The 27877-nt window shown below is 40.3% G+C and overlaps 1 protein-coding gene across 1 annotated transcript; it reads right to left on the reverse strand.

Moving 5' to 3' along the window:
• Positions 1-26964, reverse strand: MSRB3 (methionine sulfoxide reductase B3; the record flags this gene model as incomplete). Its single annotated transcript, XM_010172347.1, has 4 exons — positions 26843-26964; positions 13123-13231; positions 11255-11332; positions 1-29 (listed from the first exon to the last, which is right to left on the reverse strand). Coding segments are annotated over exons 1-4 (292 nt in total), but the record flags the coding sequence as incomplete, so codon positions are not given.
• Between the last annotated feature and the right edge of the window lie 913 nt (positions 26965-27877).

The raw sequence follows: 27877 nt of genomic DNA on the forward strand, positions 1-27877 counted from the left end.
CTGAATTGGAGTCAAACTTTGTTTCTGACCTGCAAAAGAAAATAAAAAGATTGTAAGTTAGAAGAACTGCTTTGTGCTATAAAAACCATTTATCAGATTGATCCCCCAGCAAATATCGTCTTTAACAAGACTGTACCTCTGTACATTAGTACTTATCACGTTCAAGGGCATTTGAACCCAAAGAATAAACATTACATTTAAGATTCTGGGATTTTTACAATGTAGAGTTACAAAGAAGGTATTTTAAAATACAAATCACAAAATATTCTATGCAGAAATAGAATATAAATATAAAACAGGATTAAATTATATGCTGTGAATCCTGGAACGCAGTTGTTCCTATGAAATAAATATTGTTTTCATTCATTTTCATTTTTGAAAAGTCATTAAGAGGATTTAATTTATTCATGAATGTTTCCAATCTATTTTTGAAGCAGATACCGTTTCATTGATGTCACATGTATTGTATCCAATGATCTGTACTTAATTGTACAACATCCTAGGAGGGTTTTGTTTGTGTGTGTCTTCAATTTACTCACTCTGCACATAGGAATAAGTGGTTTGATTTTCTTAAAAGTGGAAAGCAGGGGGTGGGAGAGAGGGAGAGAGGAAGGGAGCCAGACCTAAATTTTAACTTGTTTTAGTCTTTGCAAAAAGACAATGATGTGTGCATTATGCACCATTAGCTCTGGTCGTGCACTGTAGATTTTTCTGTCTCTAACAAGTAGTGATTCCTTCTAAGAGCTTAGCACTTAGCAAATGAATCCTATAATGTGAATATTTAATAAAAGGATGAAAAAAATTAGCCCTTGTGGGAACATCATGTTTCAGATATAGGTTAATAATACTTGTAAATGTAGAAGCCTTTGAAGATCTCAGTTCAACTGTGGGAAAACTTAAGTTGGGTAATTACTGTCAAGATGCTGCTGACGTGCTGTCAAGCAGAATTAACCCTATGACTCGGCCTATCCACACAATCTGCTGTAAGACAGCATTGTCTATATCAAGCTCTCAAACCAATTAATGGGCATGTTCCAATGAGATTTATATTGCCCACTAACAATCAGTTGTACACATGGTCATGGCTGTCACAGCAGGGCACAGGGTCTGACTAGCAGGAAACCTGTTAAGGGATGTTATGTTGGCAGCAAAATGCATTTCTCCAGAAATTCTAAGGAGGAAGTACAGTGTTGGATCCTTTCATGTTAGTTCAGGGAGGGGATGTATTTTGGGAAGATACGGTCCTTCTTTTTTCAAAATTAAATTACTGAAGCTCAAGAACTAATTGCAGATTTATTTTCTTCTTTTAGTTTATAAGCTTGTATGTGCAAGTATATGTAGATGTATTTTACACACACTCTATATATTTTATGTAATTGGTATTGCAATCCCATACCAGAGATCTATGTTACAGCAAAGAAATATCAAATCAATCATGATATAAAAAATCAGCATGTTCACACGATTGTTAAAGCCATCAGAAAGGAAACAACTCCCTTTTCCCTTCCTGCTTATTCTCCGCCTTCTCCCAGTGCTCAGGATCCTTTATGTCTTAAATATAACTCTCAGGTGCTGAAAAGACGGAAGAGGAAAAAAACATAACTTCTCTTCCTAATTGGTACTTATAAAGTACCACCAAAAGCACTGAACAAAGAAAGTAAGTTGCTGACCTGCCTTCATGAATACCACTGCCAGTAACTGCCCAGGGCACCAGCCCATGCTCCTGTTTGGCAGTGTACTTCAGCTGGTATTTGCACCCAGCAGGATGAAGTCCCTACCCTGCAAAAGGTGCATGCTGGTAACTGGGGGAACTTCCACTGTGTTCCAGGTAAAGCCACTTGCTCCGTTATTTTATTCACAGTATTCTCTTCAAGCTGCAGCATATCTGTCTAGACTGTTGTCTCTTGCTCCTCACTGTATCAGCAACACCTGACTACACACATAGTTAGAGACAACATACTAATCTTGCCATCAGCGTCTGTTTATCTGCACAATCAACTTCTCACTGACTAAATTCTAGATACGTGGTATCAGTTGGTCAAACGAAGACTCTGGTTCTCAGCCTGCACGGCTTGGCATGGACATACGCGCTGCAACTTGCAGCATCAGCAAACAGGGCCCAGGGGACACGATGGCAGACAGTATGTGGGGAGGAGGGTCCCAAGGGTCACTGGGCACTGTAGCGAGTACCAAAGCTCTAAACAGTCATAAATTACTGGACAAGAAATCAGGAAACTGATACAGCGCGGTAAATGAATAGAACTTTGTTTGGCAACAGCAGAATAGCTATGAAAGAAAACACAACGTGGGAGGTAGCACTAGGAGCCATCAAGAGGAGGAGGGTCACCTACATTGTGGTCACCATGTCACCTTAGGAAAGCAATGCAAAATTTAGGATACAGTATTACAGAAATCATTAGACATCTTAGAAAGGCATAGAAAAAAAGGAGGAAAATAACGAAGCATCTTTGGCACTACAAATAAGCAACAACTAGTAGATGTGAGAAAAGCACTCTGCAAGAACACAAAGTCATCTTGACTACTTGAAGGAATGACAAAGCTGACAGCAATTTCAATTGAACCAGCACTTTCCCCCTACTTCTTCCAGTATTTACACCTTTTTCCTGACAGCATGCTAGACAAAGGTATCGGAAACTAATTCCAGATGATAGGTGTTAAAAATATGCAACTAAAAATGGCCAGTAAATAGGAAAAAATTAAATGCTGAAAGTACATTCCAAAGTGGTGTTCTGCAACACACAAAAATATTCACTCTGACTCCTTTACACTTTGAAAATTACATTAACTAGAGGGAAAAACTTCTCTGCATGTTGTTTGTTACCATTGTACATACTCTGATATCCAACCTAAGCATCCTATCAAACAAGATGCACCTTACAGAGCCAGGCACTGACTTTACAAACTTTTATCATTTATCACACCAAGAGGGGAAAAAAACCCCAACAATCAGAGAATAGCTTTGTGTATATTTTCTCTACTTTTGCCCCACAGGAGTACTCTGAAAGACAGGGAATTACTCATAAATACCTTTAGAAAGGAGTGTATATGCATAAAGAGAGCAAGAGGATATTTATAAAGTGCTTTCAATTTCCAACTGTGATATGACTCAAATACATACAACACGTAGCCATACAAATGCCAAGTAGCTCATCTACCAACACACAATATGCAAGGAAATAGTGAGCTACTGGAAGGACAAGCTATCTAAGGACAAGGTGCCACAATACTTGTAAAGATCCCAGCAATAATTAAATCAAACAAAACCAATAAAATATATGATGGTCACTTTATCTGTACTACAAAGAGGCACAGGATTTTGACCTGTTCTTTTTAAAAGGCACCGTAAACCAGATGGTCAGAGTTCCAAGTACTGAGAAAGAGAGCAAAACGGAATAATGATAATCACCATGTGTTCCTACAGTCTGAATTTTCAATTACCACCTTCCAAAGTATGACTGAATTGCGATTGTTCAGTGCCACATACTACAGCGTGGCCAGACACACTCCAGCTGAAGCTAACACAAATCTGCTATTTGCCGGTGAAGTGGGCTTTTGGCAAAGAGAGAGGAAAGAGGACTTACTGCAGAACCTCTACTGTTGTGTTACAACTGCCTTTTTCTTTCACCCTTCTTGATGAAGTCTTTATCAGGTTTATTTAGGTTTTGTTGAAACCCAACATTGGGAACAGCCTTTGAAAGCCCCACAGCTCTCTCAGAAAGCACCCGATGAAACCTCTGCAGTTCTGATCCCTTGATTTTAACACTGAAGGAGTCATTGACTCCTCCTGGCTTTCTTACACCTTTGCACTAGCAGCTTATACCAGGTTGTTCCTTTGCAAGCTTCTGCTTCAAGGATGCTAAACAACATTTGTAGGGGCAGACATTCAAAATACTACTCCCCTCTGAAAATAACTTTTCTTGAACAAAGATCTGTTGCAGCTGGAAAGATGATAGGTACAGCTTTGGTACATCATCATTTTCAAAGAACTTTATTCCATACTGGCATGGGAAGTTGACTGAAGAAACAATGACCTAGCAGCCTCCTGATGCAATCCAAGCCAACCAATGTCCTGTCCCAGGTGACTGAGCAGAATAAAATAATTCCTGTCTCCTTCCCATTTGTCCCCAATGGTACAGAAAATACCAAGTTCGAGTATCAGTGTTCTGGGCTACAGCACTGCTAGCAAGCTAAAGAAGGCTAGGACAAAAACTCTCAGTTGTGAACATGTCCCTGGACACTGTGTTGGCCGATATCATACCCAGGAGAATGAGCACTTTCCTAGACAGGACTTAGGCAAGGTGCAGGGGAGGCTCAGGCCAGGGACCATTCCTCACAAGCAGGATGAACCAGGCCACTCTGTTTTGGAGGAGAGGAATTTAGACTGAGATGCATAAGCCATGTCTTGTCACTTGCCTTGAAGGCTAGAGAAGAGGTGTTTGTTCATTTTATTTACAAGGATGGACATAGCCTTTCTCTTCTGAAAATACAAACCATTAATTGGAAATGGTCACTAATCTTATTCATGAGCCGAAGCTCCAAATAACAAGACAAGCTTCCAGAAAGAAAAATGAAGAAGCATTCCAATATAAAAATTAACACTTGGTGTAACTATCTAGGAATTTACGAGATCCCCACCACCAGGGAATCTGAGGAAACACTGTGGACAGGGGACAGACTCTGTGGTGTCTAATAAGGTGAAACTCCTCATAGGTACTTCCCAGAGCTGGACTTTCATAAGGCCTCTCTCTCTTCCACCCTCATGTGGATTCTCTATTATAATACAATAATATATATATTATTTACAATAATATTATCTGGCGTAATCTAATAATATAGTTGAACTCTTGTTCGGGTCTCTCCTCAGAGAGGGCTTGAATGTGGTCTCTCTCCTGATTTCATGAAAGTTTTAAGAACTTAATATCTTTGAGGTTTAATAGCTACTCCCCTGTCAAATTTGGCTGAAATTGGCAAGTAGATTAAATGATACAGTTTTACTATTAGGAAAGGATTTATACAGAGACAGCACAATCCTGTAAGCCTTACTTCCTTAGGAAGCCTGGTTAAAAATGTATTTTTAATCTTGCTTTGCTAGACTACAGAAAAAAGATGTATTCACTGTTGATGGATGGTGTAAGAATTTCTATTCTGCATATTGATGAAAAGTCAAATTCAAAAGGAGCATTTTTAACATCATGTTAGTTGATCAGTAGGCTCTGGGTGTGTTCTGTCCAGAGTTTTGTTAATGTGAGAGTCAAAAAGAGATAAATATAGAAATACACAGCTTCTGTAGATCCAAAATCCACCTTAACTGATTTTTACTTAAGGTACGTACATATACATAGTAGAGCATAAGGTAGGTTAAGACTAGCTGAAAATTAGTTCTTCCAAGCAGGGTAACTAATGAACAGTCAATACAAAGTACCGTCAATTTTAAACAGGAGAAATTATGAATTTTAAACAGGGTAAATTCAATGAAAATATCAATTAAATTCTTAGTAAAATCAGTGGAAGTTATCTATACATATCTCTAGGATAATGGAAATCTTTGCATCTATTTCCTCTTATTTCTAAGTATCTTCAACAAGGATTTGCAATTCAGCTGTGCTCAGCAATAAGTACATCAAAACAATTTCACAAGCTTGTCTCAATGAGGCCTTGAAATATTTAAAATGTTACATTTCAAGTCTCCTTTTACTTCTTTTTTAATCCCAACACATTTCTCCTAGGAATTCTACATCAGAATTTGCCTTTTGGAAAGGAAACCTGTTGAAATGTTCTCTGCCTAACAAACTGAGAGATCCTCCAAATTCCTGTACTTGTTTTCACTGATGGAGATGGTACTATCTGCAGAACACAAGCAAAAGGAAATCTCAGGTTTGCTGTTGTATCGGCTTGTAGCTGGCAGTCTCATCCCACTTGTTCCTTGCACAGCAGTGACCTTGGCCTGCAGTAATTCAGACCATGCCTCCCTACTTTTGTGGGCGGCAACCGGCTCAGTACAACAGAGCTGAGACACTGAACAAACAAGGCCAGGTGGCTTGTGGATCAAGGGAAAAAATGAGATGAAGTGGGTTTTGCTTTCCAAACTTGTTCTTGCTCTCCTAATCCTTAACATAAAAATCTTTACAGACTTCACTGCTTATATGAGAATAGTGAAATGAACATTCAGCACCAGCCAAGAAGCTGCCAGTTAGAGGATATTAAAGACTCCCTATGAGCTGATTAGGAGTTCAGAATCATTTGCTATAATGATTGCAGCTCCTCTCTGTCACACTTGCCAGGCATCCAGTGAGTGGAGCCTTTCCTCAAGAGCTGCCCAGCAGCTCCACCCAAGGGCAGAATTGTACCGTTCTTGCTCCAAGGGGCTCTTGAGGATCAGGAGGACAAAGTCCTGTTCCAAACCACCACAGAAATTAGTAATCACCAAGTCAAGCTCTAGTGATGGCCCCATGCTACAGCTGTACTAAGCCATTTACAGCTCTTTCAGCGTTCAGGTAGGATTAGATGTGGGTTCATCATTCAGGTGTGTTTAGATGTGGCAGATGCCATGGGCTGTATTTACAAAGCAACTTTACTGCAGGGACTGCAGTAAATATGGCATTCATACTGATGGTCATCCTCAGAGGTGGATTAAACCTCCAGATTCTAGACGGCTCCAAGGAAGACAAACACTCCTCATCTTCATTTTTGGTGAGGTGATTAGGACTGCATAACAATTTGTCATCCAGCAGTAACACAGCAGACTTGAAACAGAGGTTGGTTTCAACCAAAAGCTAATTAAGCAACAGGAAATCAATGCTCAATGGTAACAACTTTACTGATTTTTTAACTCCACCAGTCTTTCCTAGGGTGCCAAAAAACTGTACGAGTTCTTGCAAGTTTTAAGATCCTCAAGCTTCTCAGAGCTACACAAGATCTATTAAAAATCTGAGTTTGGATGACAGCTGTTTGACAATACTGCCTGCTGACTAATTCGTACACTGGCAAGACCTAACTTACTCCAAACAAGTTTTACTAAACAGAAGCTGTTGGTTTTGACACACAAAACTACAAGTTTTGTGAGAAAACTAAGAGTCAGTCAGGGCAGATGAAATTGCTCAAGTAGTTCTATTAGGTCTTATTAGAGACACTACAGCAGTTACTTCATATCAGCTCTCTGATCCAGATAGCCAGGGCTGAGTTGCCTTTTGGCCTGCTCAAAGGATATGAAGACTGTTAAGAAAGCTTAGAGACCATTAATTAAGCACTCAGCACTGGAGCAAGGAAATTCCTTGTATAGACCTAGTCCAGTGACTAAAATCCTTCCTTGTGTTGTGAAGACAAGAGTGGTACAATGGTAATGGCACTGCAATACTGCCCAGCCATGCTTTGCTTTTGTCATGGTTTGCTTTTGGATGTCTGAGAGATGTTGAGAAGACCTGACACAGTTCAATGAAAATCACATGAAACCATGACATGAATAAGAGTGTTGCTATTTCTCGTAGCACATGTTCAGAAGAGCCAATCCCATTATCAAGAATTCCTTCCAGGAAGCAATAAAGGCAGCAGTGGGTGACTTATGAAACCTTAACAATTCATTCCTTGGCCCTAAAAACTGGAAACTGACACAACAATAATATTTATTTTTTAAAAGGAAATCATTCTCCCCGGGCTTCCCAGTTCCCATCTATACCACACCTTTCTCACACAATCCTGCATATGGTAAAGGATATGACCATGGTTTATTAGATATGGAATAGCCCCTCTCCTATGGCAATAGCACAAGTTGTGGATTTCACTCAGGTCTGTTCTAACCTCCTCTTGCCATGGCTGTGGACAGAATGGTATTTTTGTATAGCATACAAGAAAATGTCTTGAAAAATTAAAGTAGGTGACATATTGCAAACACACTTGTCCCTCAGAAAACACTGAGGATTCAAGTGGTGCAGGTGGTGCTCTGTGAACTGATACAGAACCATAGCACCTTGCTGCACAGGCTGTCTGTGGCTCACAAAAAATTAACATGAGCAGGTATAGTTGATAAGCAGGAGGGTTTTTTCTTTGGCTGATTAGTTTTCTGTCAGATCAATGTGCTGCATCAAGACATGCTCCAGCCACATCAGGTGAGGCCCAGTGAATGGGAAGCTATGAAAAAACAGGCTAAATAATTGTGGGAGGAGCAGGCTGCTTCTTTTAGCATAAGCCTGAAGGTAGATTGGAGTAAGTGTAACACAAACCCACGTAAGGGCTGGCTTGCAGAAAAAGGAGGTCCTCGAGATTAGTTTATTGTCCCTCTCATTTATTGCTTTCTTTAGGCAGCTGTACTGGGATGTAGGAGACTGTCTGGCATGAAAGTTCAGAGATGGAATAATTAGATTCAACAGCATGATTATGAATTTTGTGTGAGGCACCTTTGATTGTGGAATAAGTTAAAGCATGTTCTCCATAAAGCTTGGGAGGTTTCTCATAACACTAGTACAAGCAGGTAGATGAAGAGATGTTAAATTTCTATTTGTTTCTTTTATCTTTCTTGTGATAGAGACAGAGTTCTGTTTTAAAGACGTACCAAAACCCAGGTCTTTCATCTGGAGTGTAAAATTCATGTGTTCCCTGACCTTGTGTGTCACATGGTAATGAAACAACATAAATCAGAAATGTTAAAAGTTGAAGTTTGTTAATATTACTGCTGAAGCTCCAGCCTCCTTCCTTGGTTAAACTGACAGGTCCATAGTCCAAATATATATATTTACAGATTACAATGACACAAAGAAAAAAAATTAATGGACACCCAATGAGAAACAAATGGAAATGAAAGTTTCAGATTACTATCTGGAAATTAAAAAAAAAAACAAAACCAACCAACCAAACAAATGCCAAACACCACAAAACCAACTTGCATTTTAAATGGAGCAATGGACTTTCTTTGTATTGTACTTCTACCTTACTCCTAAGAAAACAATTTGGTGATTTACACTCTGCGGGGAAAATTTAGTAAACAGCATACATTTTGCATTCTCTCATCTATGTTTCCTTCTCACTTTTTTAGCTGTCTTGGGCTGAAGCAGTCACCAGGATACAGGCAGGTATCTCCCTAGTTGAGAAAGACATTATATACTGGTATTTTGGGGTCAGTAAACAAAAGAAGATGGACCCCTATCAGCCTCTCCATTTGTTCCCACCCTTGCCAGCCACTTCAGAACAACTGAGTGAAAGTGATGTAGACCAGAGGTGGCAAAAGCTCACAAAGCAACACAAAGACTTTGGGGAGACTGGGCTAAGGCAAATCCAGCCTTGGGACACAGTCAGCAAGGTGTTTTTTTCAGGTGCCCATTGGCCTGGGATTTATTAAAAAAAAAAGCCCAACAACTTCCCTCTCACCTCCCCCTTTCCCCCCCCCCCCCTGCCATAAAATCCATGGGGAGTCTCAAAGAAAATATGAAAACAGGGACATTTCCATATAGCTCATTTCACACAGAGAAATCCAACTCATTAACTCAAAAAAGTCAAGACAATGCCAAAGCATACTGTGCACTTGAGATAACAACAGCTAAGTCTCATATTGCATTTTTTCCCATATTAAATGGATGGTGAAAGCAACTGGGAACTAGTTCACATTCATTTCTGTGAACTACTGCTGTCCAAATCTCACCCCACAAAAAACCTGACTCTCTCTCCAACAGACAATAGAATGGAACCCAGTCTTGAAGGCAGAAGGTGAAATCCTGGCTCCATTGTATTAATTTGCCAAATTTGAATTTACTTCAACAGAGCCAGGATTTCTCCCATAAAGATTTAGCTATAGTAAGTAAAGCAGCTTGCTGCCTTAAGTGTCTAAATGGCAGAGCAGAAAAACAGGTAATGGAGACTTTATATCCCCACTTAATACCCCCAAGCCAAGCACCACAGTAACATGTGACATGAGAATATTGCCTTGGCTGAGTTCACAGAATTACAGAATCGTAGTGGTTGGAAAAGACCTTTAAGATCACTGAGTCCAACCATAAACCTAACACTACCAATCCCATCTCTAAACCATGTCCCTAAGCACCTCATCTACCCATCTTTTATATACTGCCAGGGATGGTGACTCCACCAGCTCCCTGGGCAGCCTGTTCCAATGCTCGACTACCCTTTCTGTGAAGAAGGTAGCTTGACTACCCTTTTGGTTCATAACCATCAGTTTTCCAACTGATTCACATTATTACTGAAGTTTCTGCAGGTAATCCTCCTAACATAAGAAAGGAGGAATCAATCAGAGATGAAGTGCTTCTTTCATCTTTACAGACAGTCTCTTGAGAACAACTATCACTGCCACACCTGGTGACTCTGGAGCTACATCAGTTTTATTTTCCTTTGTAACCTATTACTGACTATTTTCTCTATATTAGCGCTCTCCTGACCATCCTGCTTCATGTTGCCATAAAGGTACCTCTTCAAGCGAGAGGGACTAAGTCAGTGTGAACTGAGTGGAAAAAATGGCAAAAAAATGTAATTCTTCATCTGAATGAACACAAGCAGCCAGAAATAAGAAAAAACACATAAACAACAACTGAATCCATGCAGAACAATGCAGTGATTGAGAGAATTCAATCAGCACTGCTTCTAGCACTAAATTTACGGCTGTAATTCCCACAGTACTTCTAAAGAGTATTTTTCATGCAAGACACGCAAGTTATTTCTTTCTTAATCTTTGCCTCAGTTCTTAACCCAGCTCTCCACGTGTACTAATCAGGATGCATGAAAATTCAGTAAGTTATGCAATTTTCCTGGGTTTTTTCTTTCTTAACTGCTTGAATTCTAAAAAAGCATCTACTTTTTTCTCCCTGATCGGATACAATGCCGTAGCATGGATGCAGCATCGACACTCGGGATCCAGATATCCGAGCTATCTGTGAGTAATGCTAACAGCCAAAACTCCTATCTATCAGTGCAGTGAAAGACTGTGTTACAATTATTTGGCATGGCTGCATAAGAAGAAGAGGATAAAAAAAGAATTACTGCTTTTTATAGTCAATTATCTATTTTACCAGAATGTTACCTTACCATCTTATTTATTTACTAACTTTTTTATGTTTACTATAAGACTGATTTTACTATAGCATTATTATTTACATTGCTTCTCATGTATCCCTTGTCAATTTGAGTGACTTAAATGACACAATTACCTAAGTACTGGAAAAAACACAGGATTACATGGGAACACAGCACAGAAACTAAGAGACAGAAATCTCAAAACTACATTTAGCATACTCACTTGAATAAAGGAGTCCCACAAACAACACATTTGTATATTCCTTGAGCTTTATGATGTGTGTACTCCCCCTCAAAGGCACTGGGAAAACAACAACACTACATTTTAAAAATAAATAAAGGAATTTGGGGTTTTTAAAAAGTTATTAAATTAGCTAAGAGACATTTAGAAAAATGTTACAGAAAAAAAAAAACACGATTTAAAAGTTGGCAGTTGTTTTTTATAAAAGGCAGCAAATAAAGCAGGCACAGGAAAAGGGGAATGTCCTCATCAGCGTGCCTCAGGTGTTCTGTGTCATGCAAGAGGAAGCAAATTGTCCCACAGTTCAAAGGACAGGACAACAACAAAAAGGCAAAAACTGGAATCCTCTCCTGCTCAGCAAGTGAAAGGTAAGATTTTCTCAACACGGACTGTATGACGTGTAGCCCAACCTGGGGCACTTCTCCAGGTCTGTAGGTAGGTAGGGAGCACGTGGGCGGTGGGCCAAGGTGTGAGGCGCTGGGTGCCGGCTGCCTGGGAGCTGGGTCCGGCCACCACGGGCTGCCAGGGCGGCAGAGGCATTGTAGCTGAAAATGAAATAATTGGTCCACAATTTCAATGTGTGTGCGCCTTATATTTTTAGTTGAAAAGCAATATTACAGCTTTAAGGGAATATTTTTCTAAGTTAACAATCTAAAAGGCTAGGAGGTCATTCATCTAATATGAATCAGCTGCGCTAGCCCAACAAAAAGCCTATGTGCTCAGCAGCTTGTTTTTATTATCCTTTCACCCTTTTTATGAGGTCCATTTTTTTTTTATAAACAGGATTTTTAAGAATGACCTAATCTCCGATTGTTTGTGTGCACTAAATCACGTTGTTGGTCCCGTACACAGGAGCGAGGAGGGCCGGGGGAAGGCAGCCCTCCTGGCAGAGGCCAAACTCTCTGGGGCTGCGGGAGGACGGAGGGGGCCGGGGCAGAGAGGGGGACTGTTCCCCCTCAGGAAATTCAGCCACTGGTCCACGCTGTCAGGAAGAGTGCTGCCGATTAACCGGGACCCCACGTGCGGTGGAGAGCCCTTTCAGGTCATGAATGAAAACAAGCAGTTACATCATTAGTACGCTTGGAGCAGAGGTAAAGCCAGGGCCCTATGCCAAGCTCAGTGGTATAAATTAGACAACAAAAAATGGCTAGGCCTTGGCAAGTTACCTTCATGCTGGAATCAGCTGAGAGAGAGACTTTATTCAGTAAAAACAGTCTTGGAAGTGAGTCTTTTTTTTTCTTTTCTTTTTTCTCCTCCAGGACTCGGGGCTGGCTTCCAGCGACTAAAGCCATGTGAGGGCAGTTATTGAAAATTTTTGACATTCCAACCACAAATGAGCCAATAAATACCTTCTCCACATGTGCTTCAAAAAGAAATCGGAGTGGGATGGAAAAGAACTAAATTATGCTACCTTCTTTCTGCAGCCAAAATGTCTATACTTACAATGGCCACCTTCAAAACTCCAGCCTCCTGGCACGGGGCCATTTCCCTCGTGGTTCTGCTTACTGCGATGTCTTCCAAAAAAAGTGTACCTAAACCGCTATTACTTCCACACATTTTGTAGTAAACTAAAAACAGACTCTAAGCATGAGCCCGGTGACTTTATAAGACATGCAGTGTTCATTAAAAGAAAAAGTCACACAAGACCCCTTGGCCTCGGCCCCCGTGCTGCAGATGCTTGTCTTTGCAGTGGTGTTAATTTGTAGGGGTTAGTAAACAAGTGCAGAAATCCCAGGGAAAATAAAAAAATAATAACTTGGTGGGGAAGGTGAGGAAGCACCAGTAAGAGGAGGGGGAGAAAAGAAAGATGCCTGTGTTTCGAGGACTGCGTTTCCTTCGTCCTGCCTTACCTTTCAGTCCCCTTCTCCTGAGTGACATGGTACTGCAAGGGTGTCAGCCGCTTCCTCAGCTCCTCCTGGGAAAAGACCACCTTACAGTCCTTTTTATCCCTACATGACCCTGCAAAGGGAGAGGATATGGGAGAAGGAGCCTTTTTTGCTTAAATCCTGAATAATTGCTTTGGCAGACGGCCACAGCATAGCTTCTGCATTCACTTGTCAATGACCAGACCGGTCCCTAATGCATGAAGAATGGCTCAGCTGAACTGCAGCTGATTATTTCTTCAAATCCAAGTTTAAAACAGAATTTTGCTTGAGAGCCAGGTGATTCCACTGGAGCAGTGACAATATGCTACAGCCAAAGCCCTTCAGTGTGTTATACACTAAACTGCTGCGCACACAATCATTCACAAGAAAGTAACGTTTTTCCAATCGTTAAAAAAAAAAATCTGCAAAAAAACCCAACTACAGCGGAAACATTCTTTACAAGACATCTATATTGGAGACTTACGGTAATGGGCATATGATGTTCAGCCACGATATCCAACAATTTCATTACCCTTTAAAGTAGCTGAAAAACAATTCTAAATCTTTAGAATTCCAATAAGGTTCATTTAACTTCTAGTCCCATGTTCATCTTTTTACTTTTTAACATTAACCATTGTATTTTTTTCACTGTTGAAACATCAGAATAGGAGCCTCGAGGAGCAAGTTATTTCTTTATCCACAAAGCTGTACAAGGTTCAACAATTAACTTGTAAAAATGAGGGCTGCTATTGAAATTACCCTCCTTTGAAAATCTTGTCTTACGTTTTGCTTAGTTCACACAGAAAATCCAAGGAGTACCCAGGGATTACTGTAAAAAACTATTTATATAGTGCAGAAATTCATATCACACCAGGAAAGAAAAAATAACAATAAGGTTGCTTTTGAGAATGAAAACTCCCAAAGTAGTAAGAGAAATTGCCAAATATTAAGTAACTTTGATAATTGCTTATAAAAATTAGCTGACAAAATATGGCAGGGAAAAAGCACTCTAATTATGACAGTAATTCAAATATGGTACAATTAGAAATAAACAGTCTCGACAAAAATATTTTTTGCTAGTAAGGTATATACACTCATAAAAAGACCAATTGTGTTCCCAAAGTAGAGGGAACAGAGCTACCCATCTGTATGTCATTTAGTACAGGAGAGGCAATGGCAGGTTTAAATTACATGGTATTGGATTGCAATTTCCTAACATTGGATGCTTTTCTGCTTTTTTACCTTGAGTCATTACTAAGGAGTGTTCATAAAAAGTAGCTTAAAGCACAGATGCTTGCAAATCATTTAAGAAAAGATGTTTCTTTCTTCCTCCCCCTCTTCTTTTCTCATTTTTTTTAATGTGTGGGGGTGGGTGAATAGGGGAGAGGGAAAAAGAATAATGCTGTTGGTCACTACTGACTAACCCTAGGAAGTATTTTCAGGAAGAAAAAAGTAAAATTGAAAACATGTGATTGAAGTAAATAGTGCAAACATAAAAAGCTTTACTAGTGAAAGAAAGGTATTGAAAAGCGACTTTATTTCATAGATTAGAAATTACTTTTGATCTAAACATTCTTAAAAACAGATTGTTTTCCACTCTGAGCCGTCTCATTAGCTGTGCTGCAGAGCCTTCGTTTTAATGGCAAGCTTTGAAAGAACGCTGCTGTATGCCTTTGTTAGCTTCAGTCTTATTTGGGAGAGGGATAAAGATTTCATTCCAGGTCTCTTTGTTTGTCTTTCAAGAACCACTAAAGCAGTATTCACACAAATTTTGCAGGAATGTGCCCTGTGCCATAGCTTACAAATTATTTGGTTTTGGTGCACTTAAAGGTCACCTTCCAAATTAGCAAAATTTTCCTACATCCTGGCTTTTCAACCTTAAATGTAAATATTGTTTCCTAACTGTAAGTGAGGTTTGTTCTTTATAACGTTTGGTTGCTTATTTAAAGATGTCAAACTCTGGAGGTTTTTATTCTCCGAACGTGCTGGGCTCTAGGACTAATAAGTCTTTCAAAGTACAGCTAACACGGAAAGGAAGCATATGCATTATATAAATAGCTATTGTTATGTTGCATTACACAGCTCAGAAAGAAACTGTTTGAGAGATGGTCTTTCATCTAAAATTTCAGTGTTAAAAAAAGAAGTCTAGAGAGCAGTAAAGATTTTTACAAACCAACATCTCTTCACTTTCAAAAATACCTTCCCATTTTTTTTTTTTAATTCTATTTGCTCTTTAGATGTTGCAAAAAAGCAAACTAAGCATAACTTCACTTTGGAAAAAGTCAGAGAAAATCCTCAATGTTTTAAAAAATTATCAGTATTCCCTCTTTACTCTCCTTGAATAATTTTTCATCTATTTTGGCAATTTCATGTTCTTCAATCAATTGGCTCACTATATGCACAAGAAAATTTCTATATGCCACTTGATCCATGGCATAGATCAGAGAAGTAGGAAGTGTGTTATTAATGATTTTTACCCATTTTTTTTAATAATTAACTGCCTGTTTTACAATTCAGACAAGTATTTATGTCTACAGGGGAATTTTGCCAAACTGCACTGGGTAAACTGCAACCTACCCCATCAATGGACTATCCAGGTTTGCAATTTAATGGAGTATACATCAGCAAAAAGCTAAAGTTACACTATAAATCATAAAGGAAATCTCTAGGCCCAGCCCTCAGCATTCAAGAACAGCTCTATTCAATTAATTGCATTTATTATTTAACTGCTAGCAACAACAACAACAACAAAAAAGCTCAGTAAATTGATTGCACTATTTCCATATTGCCAAAGAGCCAAGGAGGGAAAGCAAGACTCACCCCTGACTGCAGAGGACTTAAGGATATGTTACCTGAAATGGGGCTAGCCTACAAGCCTCAATAAAATGCAGTGAATCCTAAAAATTACTGCATGAGATTCCAGGAATACAGTCCTTTGGTTAGGAAAAAAATTACGTTCAAGAGGGACAAAAGCGCTCAACTTGCAGTACAAGAGTGGCTGCTTCCATTTTTTCAGCAGTTGCTTTACAGCATACATGAGATGTCTGCTACATTCAAGTCAACCTTCTGTATCTTGGGAGAGGACAACACAAAGCTACACAAATGTATGCCAAATATGAGAGAAACTGCCCCTAGTAATGCAGCTGTTACAAAACTCATTATTAAATAAGAGAATAAAGGCGCAGGCTGACCACCTTCCTTGGTCTGGTTCCCCAAAGAAGGGACCAGGTCTGGGCTGTGGAGAAGGTTCCCATACAGGCAACAAACTTCTTTGGCAACTCAGGCATAAAGGCAGGCTCACAGTTCACTTGCAAATTATACAGTTCAAGGCAGAAGAGAAAAAAGGTCATCAGTTTTACAAATAGCATGACATCAGCGTGATTACACCAGCAGTGAAACTAAATTAAATACGCTGCAAGGATAACCATGTCTGGATTCCTTAGATCTTTATTAAGACTCTGGGTTGGATCTCATGGGCTCTTTGGAGGTGATGCTCTAAGCAATGACTTTTAGAAGAGCCCAGGACAGCTATGTTCCTAACTCCAGTTAGATCCTGCTGTTAGGAGAGGTGAATGCCGACCTACAAGGGCAGACAAAATTCCCTTGACATTCCACTGTGGGATCAGAGGCCAAATTAAATCTCTCTAATCAGCACACCTCGGTGCCTTCATTGGGGTCGGCGCTCATTAAAAGAGCAGTGCGCAGGCAACTGTTCCACAAACAGGCACCAGCGTTTCCACTGCAGGCCACCTGCCTTCAGCCTTTTGCCAACAGTTACAGCAGTGCTAAAAGCTGTTAAGATTCTGGAGCAGGATGGAAAGCTTTGCAAAGAAAAGGCCAGACTCACAAATTTAATGCATAAACATAAAAAACACTGAGGAGGGTGAAACAAACACCAATAGAAACCCTTTTGGAGGCTTCACGGAATTCCTCTGCTTTGGAATGGCTTTTCTGAAAAGCAACGCAATGCCCACTGCCGTTTACTATTCACCTGCAGACTATGGGAATTTCAGAGTTCAGTTCTGGAGTCCTCTGTACAAATGAAGTCAACAGAAAGTATTTTCTGGATGTTGATCTGATAATGAAGACATTAAGCATCTCCTCTCACATATAAATTCCAATTTCAATTGACCTTTTCAAATCTGTAGTTCGTAATGCAGGAACGTGCCATTTCCTTCCATATAAGTAATCACAAGAAAACTAGCCATGAGATACGTCCAGACAGACAGACACAAGTTAGCAGACCATTACTCCTCACCACTCAGCCTGCTCCAGGGTGCCAGGGGGATGGCAATTAGTGTCTGACATGCCCTGAAATACGGTGGCATTTTGCTTGATGGCTTTCCTTCTTGAAATAGTTTTTTGAACCATCCTAATGATTTTCTCTTATGTTTTGTTGCTTCCTATCACTGCGCATTTCAGCTGCGTGGAAGACACAGCACACATTTTCCTCCTTCTACGTATGCTTATGTTCCACTAGCATTAATGGACTTTACAGTCGTGCACAGAGCACGTACCATTAAGACTTCTTCAATTAAATACAGCAAGATCAAATGTTCCAGCACAGCACAGCCATATAATAAATCGGGCTTCTGGTTTTCAATACTACTTCTCTTAATATACCCAAGCAGTTCTTTAGGAGCCTGACAGCACATCTTACTATTCATATACCACCCCAGCCCAAATCCTGCAATGTGACCTATGTGGGCAGACCCTTGAGAATATGCATAGCTCCATCAGCTACATAAGGGTCTACAAATGTAAATCAGATTACAGGATCTGGCTCTAGGTATACATATCTGCTTCGCAAAGCCTGTCTCCTCTCAAGTGCGTCATACCTTAGTCATTGATGATAAATGATCTCAAACTGACATTAAGAGGAATTCTGCAAGGTTAAAAAATATTTGCATACACTTCTTTCAGTAAATACCCTTACATATGCTATCGCTAACACTCGGTATTATTAAAAGTGGAATCTCTCACTTTTTCAAATTTCACATTTCAAATTTCATTTACATATTTTATGCCTCACTTAGTTTTGCCTCTCTATCTGCTTAGAAAAAGTCAAATGCATAACTCTCTTATTTTACTTCTGTTTAGTCTGTTCTCTGCAGCTTCTAGTCTGCAGGCGCTGGGAGAATGCTGCAGGATCCTGGCATAGCAAACAAGCCAGGAGTTAAAAAAAACCAAAACAACAAAACCCCCCCCAAACCAGCAAACAATTCTATTGGCTTTTAAGTTGAAAAACACTGTTTTACAAAACCTGTATTTGACATAATCTTTTTATAATCTCATCACGAGCCATTTTAAATTACCTAATCATGCTGCTGACTAGGATAGATGCTGCAAAAGAACTCTAAAATGTTGGAGGTCAATTTTAAGTAAAATGCAAACTTTGTCATTAAAAAAACCCCTGTAAATGTTTTGCACGTCGAAAAACAGATCTGTGTTTCTTCTCTGAGGGATGGCTCCTTTGCTGTCTTGCTGTAGGTAGCTAACTCCCACCCGCTGCTGAAATGCCATTTGCAGTTTCATGCAAGTATTAGGAGTAATGGGGCGAAGACCATTTCCACTATATTGTGCGTTGAAAATCCAGAAGCCGGGTACCAGGACGACAGTTACAATTTTGGGTCAAATGCCAGGTTGTATGTTAAAAGAACACCACCAAAAAATTAACTGTTTTTTTTTTTTTAAAAAAAAAATATTTACTTAACACCTAGGAGGGTCACATGGCCACAAGGGAAGGACAAGCCCCTTCTTTGGAAATTCATGAGTTTCCCATGCAACCAAGTAACAGAACTGTCATGTTCCTTCTTCCACCTGGTCATCAGCAGGGCTCCTGCATTATATAAATGCAGGTATTCTGAGTCACCATCAGAGCTCTCCCATGTAAGACAACAAATCGCTCAAGCACTAAAATACCACACCCCAAACTCCCAACTAATGCGTCTCCTCTGTGCACTTGCCTGGGCACCGTGTACAGGCAGCACCCATGGGAACGGAAGGTGCCTTGTTTCCTCAGGCCTGCAGTCGTCTTTGCGGAAGGTTCCGTGGCCGTGGCAGCCACATGAGCCACAGAGACATTCCTTGGAAAAGAAACCTGAAGCTGCCTCCCCTCCCCATGAATGCAAAAGAGATTTAACAAAAAGACTGAAGTGTGTTGGGAAGTGGGGAAGGGGAAAGAAAAGCAGCTCCATTTGTCCTCTCCAGGGGTGTCTACTTTACTTCCTTATCTCACATTGAGATAATGAAATAAATGTCACTACCAGCTGCAATCTCAGTCTCACAACTTTTCCAAATGGTAACCGCTGGGGACTCCAACTCCACCCTGCACTGGCCAGTGAGGTAAAGGCAGCTTTCCCTGGGGCTTTTCAAGCTGTCATCTTCACCAGTACTATAGCAATGGGAACATGTGGCTGCCCAGCAGAGGATGGTGGATAGAAGCATGTTCAGTTAAGTGGAGCAAAAGCTTATTGCACTATAAACTGCCACTTTCGTTAGCCTTTCTGCTGAGATGGCCAAAGACAGAGCGCAGGGGGCAGCTGACCTATTTGCCTCACTCTTGGATGCAAACCAGGCAAGACAAGATCAAGATCTATTGGTACAGCAGTGGAGGAGGGAACATTTATAATGATGGATTTCTCTTCCTCTCCTTCCTAACAGATAAAGAGACTTTTGTTTTGCTGATATGATCCTAGCACCTTTCACAGGCACCACATTTGTTTAAATTAAAAACAAGAAAAGCAGAGACACTGAGCACTCTGTATCTGGTCAGTAGATTTCTGTCAGAATCAATAAAAGGGTGCACAACATATGGAAAGGCATTTTATTAACAGCAGAATTAAACTGAATTTAATAGCAGTGCTTTATGCTACCTTTTACATCTAAAATATTTCAGTAACCCATCAAAATAAGTTTATTCACACGGCTTTAATAAAGGTTTAACCCTGCAGCGGAAACAATTAAAAAGTCAGCGTTTGCCAGCGGTTACCGCAGTGGTGTGTAGCTTATTGTGGCATTCAGGCTGCTGCTAAATCCTCCTGCTGCTTCCTCCACAATAGTGATGTGTGGCCTGTGAAATGAGCACTGCGTTTCAAGAACCAAGGTGCTGCAATCTATACTTGGGATGGGGGTGGAGGAAAGGAGCAGGGTGGGGGGAGGCCTTTCTTCTCCTCCAATTCCCCACAACAGCCCAGATCTACTCCCGTGCAAAACTCAGTCTGTCTCCCACTGTGCAGGAACCCTTTTAGCAAAGACTCAAGCAGGCAGAGCCTGCTCCGTGGCCTTTCATCCCACATCTCCAAGCACTGAGGGACGTACCCAGCATGAGGACAGGAACAGCTGGAACACGCTGTGCTCCAGCTGTTGCTCTGCTATGGCCACCACAGAAAACACTGCAGCCCCCTCCCCTCTTAACCTGCTTCAGGACTGAAGGTAAAGAAACAGCCAAAAAGGTTAGTGACTGCCAACTTCTTTCCCTCATGGGCCTTCGACTTCCCTGCGTTTCTAAAAAATTCAGCCATGCTTTACAGGTCAGGAAGACGGGGCCAAGCCCTATAAAAGGGCTTTAAGAGGATCCAGTCAAGCCCTTCCCCGCTCTGCTCTCCTTGGGACTCTTTGATCTGGGCCAGAGCACTGAGCAGGGAGTTCTTACCTGCGGTGCACAAAGCTGCCAGCGCTGAACCTGGGCTGCCAGCAGCTACTGTCCCACGAGAACCTCTCCTCCAGCTGGAGCAGGGGGCAGCTTCATACCCCAGCCAGGTGCCCCTTCCCAACACAGCTTCTTTTGAAGGGAATCACAAAATGAGACACGTGTTTAGCTTGTAACTAAGAAAAAACATTTCCTGCCTCTTAGCCACCTCTGAGACACAATTTCTCTCTACCCCTTGTTTCCTCCCAAATCATGATCAACCCGTGTAGCAACCCATGGTTAACCTAACAGCTAAGTTACACTAACATCCATGTCTCTGATGTCTAACTCCCAGTCCACACTCTCTAGACCTATTCAAGGTACCATCACATTCCCCTTGCACATCCCCTAAGTGACCCCCTGGATCATCTCCTCCATCACTTCCAAATATACTCTGACTGAATTTAGGGTTCATATTTCTGTCTTGCACCTTTTCTTGATTGCCCTCTGTCAGCTCAGCAATATACTTCCAAAATTCTGTATGCTGCCATCTCTCCTTTACAACACATTCTTCTCTGCAACCTTCACCATGTACTCTTCAGAGTAAGGACAAAGCCAAGGGTTGCTTTTTACTGAAGACAAAAAAGTGAGGGCAGTACCTAAAGGATTTCTTAAACCTCCTGTTACACAGAGAGAATCTAATAACTAAGCAAGTGGCTTTTCATGGGAGCCTTCAAAACACAGAAACACAGTTAGTGCGGAAACTTCATCTTTTCCATATCCAACTTCAGCAGAAAATGCAGTTAAGTGTGAGCTGCAGAGGGCACAGGAATGGAATGCAGGAAATTTATGAGCTCCCAGAATTAAAACATTCCTACAAGAAAGGTAGAAATGGCTTGTGGTGGGTCCTTTATGGGAGTAGGAAGGGAAAGCAAATGACCTTAATGTGTCAGGGAACACATTAAGGAACTGGCTCTGTGCACAGTGCTGGGAGCACAAGAAACTTCTCATCACCCCTGTGCTACTCAGTGCCACAGAATCGCTGTGCAGCCTCCACCCAGACAAGGTAGGGATGAGCACCTTCCATCTATCGAACAGATGAGGGACAGTGCAAAACTCTGACAGAACAAAATGTTAAAATGGGGGACAAAATAGGACACAAACCTTAAGGTGCAAACAAAAAAGTGTACATTAACAAAAGGCTTCTGGTCATCTTTACTATCCCACATTTTGCAAGCTTCAGGCACAGTAACAGTACTACTCCCAATGAGATATCTACAAATAAATTTCATGCTGAACTCTAGTAAATTAGCTATTCTAGACTGAACAGTATTGTACAAAATAAACATTTCTTAACACAGTATAATTTTTTGAGCAAATACAGCATGAAATATACTCCTATTACAACAGCTATAGCAAGGTGATTTTTAAAACCCATTTTCAAGCCATTCCAAAAATATGGTAATATTATGCTCTATTAGATGAGGCAGCATTCTACTATCATATGACTAGGAGGCAGATGTACACACAGACAATTATATAACAATGACACATGAACAGCTTCACATGCTATTCACTGTTGTGCTTACATAGCACTTGTTTTCAAGACTTTTCATGCATTTATCAAATCCTTCATAACTGCTGGGAGGCAGTAAACCAGGTAATTTGTAAGACTGTATTTTAAGCTTGAAAATCTATTTTTGTTCCAAATTTATATTTGCTCTTTTTTTTGTTTAGTTTCACAGAAATGTGTTTTAATTTTTGCCCCCCAACCAGTTCTGAGGAAAACATACATCCAGCTGAGACCTTGTATGACATATTTAAATCCAGAGCAAATTTTTACATTCATGATATAAACCCCAGAACACAGGGATTTATAATGAAAACACTGACAGGCATTTAACCATAGCCATGCTGGTAGTTTTTGCTATACAACATATCAGTCTTACTTCTATTTTCTTTCACACCATGTGAAGAGACATCTGTAATAGTACATCTTTGGAGATACACATTACGGAAAGCTATGGGAAAGTTACAGCATACATTATGGAAATTATATATCTGAACATATAAACATACAACATGAAACGTTTAGACAGATGTAAGTTACACAAAGTTTGATAGCAACTACCATACTTTGAACACAGGAGACTAAGGTCTTTTCTAGACTTTTCGCTGCTAAAGCCAGATCTGGCAAACACTACACACACACATAATTTCACTGACATGAGGAGTCTGAGAGTTCAGAGCGATAAATGCGTATGAATAACTCATGTATGTAACCGTTTGCAAGATCTGCTCCTAAAAGTAATCCTTTATGTTAATAGATTGCTACTAAAAATCCAATTTTGAGACTCAGTAATTTTTTGTTCACTAACTATTCATTTCAATTTTATGGAAAGACATTACACTGAAGCTTGGAATTAACAAAGATTTAATAAAACAAGTTATGAGAAATGATACTATAGACATTTACTTAATAAAGACTTACACCATATGCCCAACACCATCTTCATACAGATGTATTGTAGTTTAATCTAATCCTAGAAAAGTATGGTTTCCTACTAGTAGTTGGAAATTTAATTTTAGTAATTAAACACTTCACAACAATTTAATATTATCTAGGACTTTATTGTTTCATACAGAAAAAAAATACTAAGTGTACCCCTGTAATTTCTTCACCATTACTTATACTTAATTTTACAAGCACCATAACTTTCTCTGATCTATAGGAGAGGAAAAGCCAAATTATCTCATGCAAAAAATGTGATGTAAGCAGCACAACATTCAGAGTGTTAAAGAAATTAAGGATTTTTTTTAAAGAAATGTGAACCCATAATAATTAAAAGACACAGCAAAGCAAAATAAGCTATCTTTATAGCTTGGTGGTCTGCTACAGAAAACATATGTACATGGAATCTGCATAATCATTACTTGTACCGGCTACTTGATGGTATGCACTAAAGCAGCCGAAGTAGTTTTTACATTAGAAGTTTTTGAGGGCATTTTTTGTTTTGTTTTGGTTTGGTTTGGTTTGGTTTGTTTAAGATTTAATTCCTGTGAACTAAATCCTGGCAGGTGCCGAGTGCATCCTACGTTTCCAAAGGAATTTAAAGCACTCAAATCTAACAAAGCAGGCTCAAGGAGCCACACTTGACATCACAGGGCAGACACACCGGAGCTGTAATCCTTACTCGAAATGAAGAAACCTTGAACCAATGTGAATCTAGTTTGCGTACGAGCACAGGCTGATGTGATTTTTCCCAATGCTCACGTTTTTCTTAAAACACTTATAAATGTTCCTAAGGTCTCCGGGCGTACTTTCTGTGGGAATGACTCCTGAATGGGAAGCTTTTCAGGGAGCCCTGGGCCTGAGAAACAGCATCCGCTTAGTGCCATCTACTGGGAGCGCCCTGACTCCGACCATGTGGGCCATTAAAAACGTTACGGGCAAACCATGCACTAAGTTTGCACACATTGAAACGTTTAGTCCTAACTTCAGACAAAAAAGAATTTCTAAAATACAGTTTGGAAGAACCGATCCGCACTCCAGGTGCTAATATACAAATAGAAAAAGAACCAGTAAAAACATTTTGCTCGGACAACTGATCCGGTGTAACTCGTACACGCGTGCAAAGCCGTGTTTCAAAGAAGAGCCAGAAGGCCATCCCTGTTCCAAGATACTTCCTAACATTATTTCATTCATTTAACTTTTGGGGGAAAAGATTTCACTTATTTCTGATCTGTAACTATAACTTCATATTAAATGTAAAGTAAATACTGAATTTATTACTTTGTTCTTTAGAGGAAGGGCAGACGTACCATGCCAAGCATAGAAACTGAAATACTACTTTAATTCAAGTCCTTGTCCTGCAAACATTTAACGGCATGGAGTTTAAAATGGTGTTTGAGAGCCCAACTGACAGCTCTGCCAGCACTTTGCCCCCTCAGGCTGAGCAGGCAGGAGTTCAAGAAGGTCAGAAAGTCTCCTTCCCTGTGGAACCTGCCATTCAACCACAAGACCAAGCTCCGCACCATTCCAGACTCGGTGGGCATACAGCATGGTGGTACGGTTGCAATTCACATGGAACTGGGTGGTGGGAAAAGCAATGACTCCAAGTGTTATGTTATGAAAAACTCATCAGAACTCAGGGCATTTTCTGTATATTCAAAAGATAAAGTCACAGTGCACTGTGGCATTTAAGCAGATGTGGGCTCTAGATCTCCTTCCCATGTTTAATTTGATACATGCTGTACTACTTACTTGCAACCTCCTCAATACGCCACACAGAAAAAAGCAAACCAAAGGCAAAGCAAGCCTACGTTAATTTATAAGCACCTGGGCAACTGAGATTATTCTTAAAATAGGTGAGATATGTGACTGTATATTATTCCACTGTTAGCAGATGAATTTGGGGTTATGATATATATATAAATATATATATATATCTCTAAAGTAGCCAGTCAGTGGAACTCAACCTATTAATGTCTGCAGAGTTATGGATCAAAGGGACACGGATAAACAGTAGTGTTATGAGGTTTTTATTCCAAAATGTGACTACCGGATTATGCCAGAAAAGTGACCTGACAAAACAGCTCATGTAAAGCTTTGCAAACAGGTACGAAACAGAAAAACCTCCCACAGGCTGTGTTTCCAGCTGACCAACTTTTGAGATCTCCTTTTCAGAGCAGGAACAAAATGGCCAGAAGGCTAAGTGCTCCCATTTTAAGGCAGACACCAGCAATATAAGCACACATCAAAAGGTGCATAATGAGGGCTAAGGAAATTTGCTTACCCTATATTTTTAGGATTTTAAATCTGTCTCAACAGCAAATACAACAGGAAACTAAGGTCAGGCTGACACAATGTGGGCTATTCTCTCTCTTCCTCAATATGTGTTTGCAGCTCCCTTCTAGGTTAATGGGAGTTTTGTGCACATGTGGGGGGAAACAGAACACAAACGCTGCAAAAATTGGACTCAGATTTAGTTCAAATAAAGTGTAATCAGCTTTAGAAATACCCATCAGCTTGAAAACTGATGTCTTATCACTGAAAAAAATCTTTAAAACATCACCTCCATATGCTTGTTAAGTCCTGCTCTGGGAAAAAGTACTTGTGACATTTTGCACCCTTTAGAACCAGCTGGGAGTGCAGTACAAACACCCAAGCTGGTTCTTTTTTGATGCTTCAAATACTGATCAGCCAGGACTGTATCTTTTCTCATTTGGGTATCAAGAAAATTCCCAGTAACATTCAAAATTAACTCAGTGCAGCTTTTATTTTCTCCTAAGCAACCACACACACTAATATTACTATGCAGACAAAACAGATACTGTTGCTGTTGGAAGTGAAACACAAAATAGTTATTAGGTTCAAGGTTGCCCTGATATAACCAATTCGTGGGAGATAAGGCCTTATGACACCTTTCACAGACCTAATGGCAGAAACTGGACATCATATGAAAAGTGCAGCTGTGTCTAGGCATTAACTTGCATGTTTCCGTTTATCACTTCAGAGGAGCGTCACGTAACTAAAGCATATGCTGTCCGAGGCATGAAAGAATTACATTTTTAAATTCTGCACACATTTTGTACGTAATTTTCAGTGCAACGTTTTATTTATAATAAAAATGTGAGAAGGGACACATGAAATGTAACTATAGTACACTGCTAAAGATTGTGGAAAGTATTTTTAAGTCCTGTGATTTAACAGCAATCCATGTGCTAAATTCTGTTACGCATCTTTTTAAAAAAATGCAGATGGTACTGAGCACAACTGATTTCCAATTTAATTCCACTGTTTGTTTGAAGAATGAGGAAAAGAATATAAAATCTGAGAGACAATATGTTGGACAAGGAAGTTGGAGAGCACTTCCAAGCACCCTAAAATCTAGGATATGAAAACCCTTACCCAAGCCAGTGACTTTTACCAAAAAAAGGGCAAACAAACTTCTGGCTCAAAGGAAAATTTAAACAAACCAGAGCAACTCATAGCACATCGTTTCCTGCAGCAGAGACACCGATTCCTAACAGGGCCTTCATTACGCATGACACAACACGCAGCACCCATTCAACCTGAGGGAAGCCCACAGGCTCGCAGGGCCACTGGCTGGCTCTTTGTCACCAAATGCAGCAGGTTGAATGCAGACATCACTGTGATATCCTCACCAACAAAACCAGAGGCAAAGAACAGGGGCAAGAGCTGAGTAGGGAAGAAAAAGAAAAAAAAAAAAAGAAAAAGAAAAAAATGAGAACAAATTAAAACATCAAAAATGTTAAGATACATTCACAGAAAAAAAACAATGCTTACAATTTTATGAGACCACCACATGGGAGCACAATGCTGAATGCACTCTTCTTAGTAAGTTTATCCCATTTCTGATAACCCCCCACCCAACATTCAGATATATATGACGTGGTACACAGTGAAACAACCTTCTATGCTACCGAGAGGGAGGGGGCATTTTTATAGGGGGCATTCACAACGACTGCTTCAGACGCCCAACTGAGAGCAACTCGGGGTAGCAACCTATGTGGTCACACATGTGGAGGTACAAAGGGAGAAAGCTCAGGACCCGAGCTAGATAGCAGGAACCCTGCTTTGAACACCCAGCAATACCAGGCAGATCAAACGTGACGGCTTTTCCTATTTATTTTATTTAAAACAAAATCACACTCCGCAACATTTCTGCACGGTGAACGCTGGAAACCAGTCATTGCTGAAAAGTTCTTTTGATGACTCGTTTGAGGAACGTGACATTTCATTGCAACAAACTTGCCAGATCTCTTAAAACCCAGACTTTTTTTTTTAAAGGCAGGAAATAATCTGCGTTGTAAACTATCCATGAGATATATTTAAACAATCTTACGGTCAGTTTAAATATAGCAAACGGAGAGATGGCAGTCATGGGGTTTTATTTTAGAAGGATCTGGTGCATTAACACCGATCGTTTCAGTGCCCCAGGATGGGAACGAGGAAGCGCAGCTCCCTTCGGAGGGGATGCGGCACCGGGGCCCGCAGCCGTCCCGCAGCGCCGGCACCCACCCGGCTCGCACGCACCCTCACCGCGCTGGTGGGAGCAGGATTCGGCCCAGCGGCTGCCGAGCAGC

Source organism: Antrostomus carolinensis, unplaced genomic scaffold (genome assembly GCF_000700745.2).
Source record: "Antrostomus carolinensis isolate BGI_N321 unplaced genomic scaffold, ASM70074v2 scaffold40187, whole genome shotgun sequence".
Taxonomy (NCBI): Eukaryota; Metazoa; Chordata; class Aves; order Caprimulgiformes; family Caprimulgidae; genus Antrostomus; species Antrostomus carolinensis.